Genomic DNA, 4,742 nt, shown 5'->3' with positions numbered 1-4,742 from the left:
TTGGGTCGACGGTGGTGGTGCACAACGAGCAGCTGAATGTAGCTCCGATTCCTCTCAGATCCGTTTTCTCTCTCACCGGATGTCTCTCTGAACTGATTCCTCTTGCTCCGATTTTTCTCTGACCTGCAGCGCGAAGGAGGCAACCAGGACACCGACGGCAAGCCGACGACCAGGGCGGGCAGCAGCTCTCCCTTGGTGATTTCCCCCTCTGGTATGAACCCTAGCTGCTCGATATGTTTAGAGGATTTACCGGTGATTGTTGTGTGTACGCTTCTGCATGTATGTTCAGTTAGCTGAAGTTCAGAGAAGAATATAGTTCAGTTTTGTGTATGTCATCCTGAAGCAGTTTTGTTTTCTTTTGTTTCGATTCTCGAGTACATTTAGACGGACAATAAGAAAAGGAAGCTAATTTATGCAGCTGTGTCATATACGCTTCTGCCCATGTCGGCCTTGGTTGTCCGGTCTGGGAAAAGGAAAAGTAGGACTGAATGCATAAGTTATGGACTGATGGACGAGACAGATAGGGTGAGAAGACAGTATTTTGAGGACAAAATATGGAAGGATGATGCAACTTGTTTGAACATGCTTAGGCTTGGAAGAGGACCTTTCTTCCGGTTCTGTCGACTTTTAAGGGACCGCAGGTTGCTCCAAGACACGATTCATATGTCTGTTGAGCAGCAAGTTGGCACGTTCTTGCACACCGTTGGACACAACATTAGGGATACGCCAGCTGGTGACAACTTTCGTATAACCGGTGAAGTTGTTAGTCGTTATTTCAAAAAAGTCATCCGTGCCATTGGAGAGCTGCGCCATGACCTTATTAGGGAACCCTTGTTAGCGACCCCAACCAAAATAGAAGGGAATCACCAGTGGGATCCATACTTTAAGGTATGGGATTTAGTGACAGCTACATTGTTCTCATTTTCTAGGCATGAATCTGGTTAGGTCCTAATATTATTATTTTCATGAAATAGGATTGTGTTGGAGTTATTGATGGTACACATGTACGAGCCTCTGTTACAGAGGACATGGAGCCTCGCTGTCGTGGTAGAAAGACCCATGCCACTCAAAATGTGATGGCGGCTGTTGATTTTGATCTTCGGTTCACATTTGTGTTGGCTGGTTGGGAGGGGTCAGCACATGATACTCAAGTTTTACGTGATGCCTTAGAACGTGAAAATGGTCTACGTGTTCCACAAGGTAACTTGATGTAGCTACATTTGTCAATGCCACTATTTATGTATAGCAAAGTAACCCGCTTGTTGCTCATATGTTAGGAAAATTCTATCTCGTTGGTGCTGGACATGGAGCCAAACCAGGGTTCTTGCCTCCTTTTCGTGGTGTGAGGTGCCATTTAAATGAGTGGGGGCACAATCTTGTTCAAGATGAGAAGGAATTGTTTAACCACAGACATTTTTCTCTTCGTACGACTGTAAAGCGTGCATCTGGGTCACTCAAGGGGAGATTCAAAATCCTTGATGAGGCCAAGCCATTTTTCTCCTATCCTACTCAAGTAGATATTGTTATAGCTTGTTGCACTGTTCACAACTGGGTTATAAATGATGGGATAGATAAATTTATCATACCTGAGACTGAATGTGTTGCCAATATTAACCATGCTCCAATGACAAATGCCCAACCAAATGGACTTGCAAACATGGTTAGTTTTCGGCAGGGAATCGCCAATCAAATGTGGGAAGACCGACAAAACTACTTGCAGCACAGTAGTATGTAATAGCTTCATTTGAACCATTGTAATATCGTAATGTTGTAATTTGAACCCTTGTACTTCCTGGAATTTGTTTGTAATGTCACATTATGTGCTGAAATGAACACCAGTCCAATCCCAAGGCACATGGCACCTACCTCTGCTGTTTTCTACTCACTATGTATTTTTCTGTCACACAATCTGCTGTGGCAATGCCATTTGCACCGGCACACGACAATCCAGGACTCCAGGTCTACTTGTACTGGATTGTTCTATTCTTTTCATGGTAGTGAACCCTAGCTGCATTGGCTTAGTCACTTGGAGTGTGTCTTGTTCTAGTAGATTTTTGGAGATATATGTTTCTACCAGGAGCAAGCAAAATCAACAAATCACTCTTTCTCTCGGTTCAGTTAGTCACTTGATTGTCTGCTGTGCAGTGTGCCGCTCATATAACCCATGGCCCGTTTGTCTGTGGTTCATTCAAGTGGGTTTTCTTCTTCAGCGCACTAGATCAATTTGAGGCAGAGTGGGGAATTAGGAATTTATTATTGGACTCTTTGATAACGTTAGGCTGTGCAATACTGGACACTTCAAAATGACTTCATTTCAGTTCATCTGAGCACCTTTGCAACAGTGGCATTTGACAAGTTACATGTTCATTTTATTAAAAAAAGGTTCCGTGTTGAACGACTTGATTGAACTTAACCTGCTTTCTTTGATAATAGGTCCGCCAACATGTCTGAGTTGCGTTGTCTGTACCTTAGCAAATTAGAGTTCATCACTTACAACATGAGTGGAAGGGGTTATTACGTCTTGTTGTTTACTTTTGAGGTTTTATACATTGCAGCAATCTATGACACGTTTTTTTAACTTCTCTGTTTCCACAGCCCATCTTCAGTTTCCATTGTAATGTCGTCATCAATTTCAGCAAGACAGCCTCAACAAATTTCTATAATGCCGTAATAATGGTAAAGCATTGTTTTACTCAACCAATCCTGATTATCATTTATGCATGTTATAATTGCTAGAAGTGATAGTTTTCTGTAACTTTATAGTATTATGTAGCTCACTAGGACTTGCTGATTCAAAATCAAAAACAAAAAGACGTAGACCATATCTTGCACTTGAAACACAAGGACTTGCTGATACAAATATCAAAAACACAAATGGAAATGTAGACCGTATCAGCGAAACTTTACCAGCCCAAAGATAATATTGCGTGTGCATTATATCTAAAATAAGCGGTGGTGTAGGGTTGAAAGGCATTCCAGATTTAAAATACTGTATACCATGTGCTCTTGAAAAACATCTTGAGTACCTGTCTTACTTTTTTTGTTTCATGTAGATTTATTATTTTAGTAGCTAAAACATCAAAATGGCATTCGTATCTTGTCTGTGCATATTACTTTTATCGGAACTATTTATGCTAGTGATTACTGATTACACTTTGTTTCTTAGCACATACAAGGTACGGTTTTGGTAAAATGTCATGCTTGGGGATGAAGAGTGGTCATGGATCCAACACCGTTATATCTTCACCACCTCGTCATGAAGATGCTATCCAGCCTGTAGTCAAAATGTGCGGCAACACATCAGCTAAAGAGGCAGAAATAATGGTGTAGGCAGGAGCTAAACTTATTGGCATGATTCTTTGGCCTAACTCCAAGCACTCTGTCACATTATCAGAAGCAAAAGAAATATCTAGGGTAGCACAATCTTATAGGGCTGAATCAGTTGGTGTCTTTGTGGATGATGATGAAGAGACCATATTAAGAGTTTCTGATTCATGTGACCTTATTAATCTAGTCCAGGTTAGACTTAGCTACGTAGTTTTCTTTACGTTTTATGAATTGTTTTTGGGGCAGCACAATGCTTATATGGATCTTCCCATATGCAGCTCCATGAAGATAAATCCCATCCATTGCTTCATGCCCTTTCATTGTCGATGATGATGGTAAACTTATGAATGCTCCTCCTCATGAATATGTGTTTGATTGGTTCTTAGTGGACACTGCTAAGGGGGGAAGGTTAGTTTTTCCTTCTTATTGCTTCCCCAATGAGCATAAAACTTGCTCCCTTATCCTGAATTTCTTTCTGCTTGTTCCTTATTAATATGTATAAAAACCAGTTATCCATTCAAGTGTTTTTGATATACCAAAATAATCATTAGTCCTGTAACGTTTTTATATGAATACTCTTTACTGACTTCAGAATGCATATTACATCGACATTTACTTATGTTCTTCATCTTGCATACTCTATTGTTAGTGGAAGTTTTCTTGTAGTATATGAACCTACTTGCATATTTTGCTTCTCAAAGTTGCCACTAAGATAAGTCTAATCGCTTCTAAAAAAATGTATAAGGACATATAGCCTTCTTTGTTTTACAGCGGCAAGGGATTCAACTGGCAGAAATTCCACATGCCGTTTGTTAGAAGCAAGAATGGCTGGCTATTGGCCGGAGGCCTTCAGGCAGATAATGTTTGTGAAGCAGTTTCTGTTCTGAAGCCAAATGGAGTCGATGTGAGCAGTGGCTTATGTGGTGCTGATGGAATTAAAAAAGACCCTGATAGGATCTCGTCTTTTATGAGCAAGTAAGATCCCTGAGCAGATCGTAAATATATCTGGGTGTGAGGAGCATAGTTTTGTTTTCTCTACCCACCATGTGGAGAGCTAAGCAAATTCCATTCGAAGCAAGTGGTTGGACATGATATACTCATGAACACGTTTATGGTTAAAGCTTAACGGTCACTAAATTTCCGATGATTGATTTTTCCATGTGCCATAGATTCAGGATTGTATTTTTTTTCCAGTAATGTAATTAGTGAAATCGTTATGTGTCACTTTCTCAGTGGGAAATAAATGATACAGATGTTCGTGAGTTAATATGACCTCGAAGTTATCTGGTAATACTTCTATTTGTCTGGTTACTGGAATGGAAGAACAACACCCTCACTTATTCCATTGTAAGCATAAGCACTACGTTATCAGTTTGTAGCATGTCTCAGTAGCCCTTTTTTATTTGTCAGACCAC

At 40.3% G+C, this 4,742-nt stretch overlaps 1 protein-coding gene across 1 annotated transcript in view; it reads left to right on the top strand.

The window, feature by feature from the left end:
• Positions 1-4,478, top strand: part of LOC119340887 (protein ALP1-like) — a 5,064-nt gene extending 586 nt beyond the window's left edge. Inside the window, exons 2-8 of the mRNA XM_037612787.1 lie at positions 130-211; positions 419-888; positions 975-1,200; positions 1,278-2,676; positions 3,167-3,519; positions 3,606-3,735; positions 4,099-4,478. Coding sequence (XP_037468684.1) covers positions 442-888; positions 975-1,200; positions 1,278-1,735 — 1,131 coding nt within the window. The 5' untranslated portion in view covers positions 130-211; positions 419-441 and the 3' untranslated portion in view covers positions 1,736-2,676; positions 3,167-3,519; positions 3,606-3,735; positions 4,099-4,478. The remainder of the gene's footprint in view (positions 1-129; positions 212-418; positions 889-974; positions 1,201-1,277; positions 2,677-3,166; positions 3,520-3,605; positions 3,736-4,098) is intronic.
• The last annotated feature ends 264 nt before the right edge of the window (positions 4,479-4,742 follow it).

The sequence above is a fragment of the Triticum dicoccoides genome, chromosome 7B (assembly GCF_002162155.2).
Source record: "Triticum dicoccoides isolate Atlit2015 ecotype Zavitan chromosome 7B, WEW_v2.0, whole genome shotgun sequence".
NCBI lineage: Eukaryota > Viridiplantae > Streptophyta > Magnoliopsida > Poales > Poaceae > Triticum > Triticum dicoccoides.
This window is presented reverse-complemented; position numbering and strand designations above follow the sequence as displayed.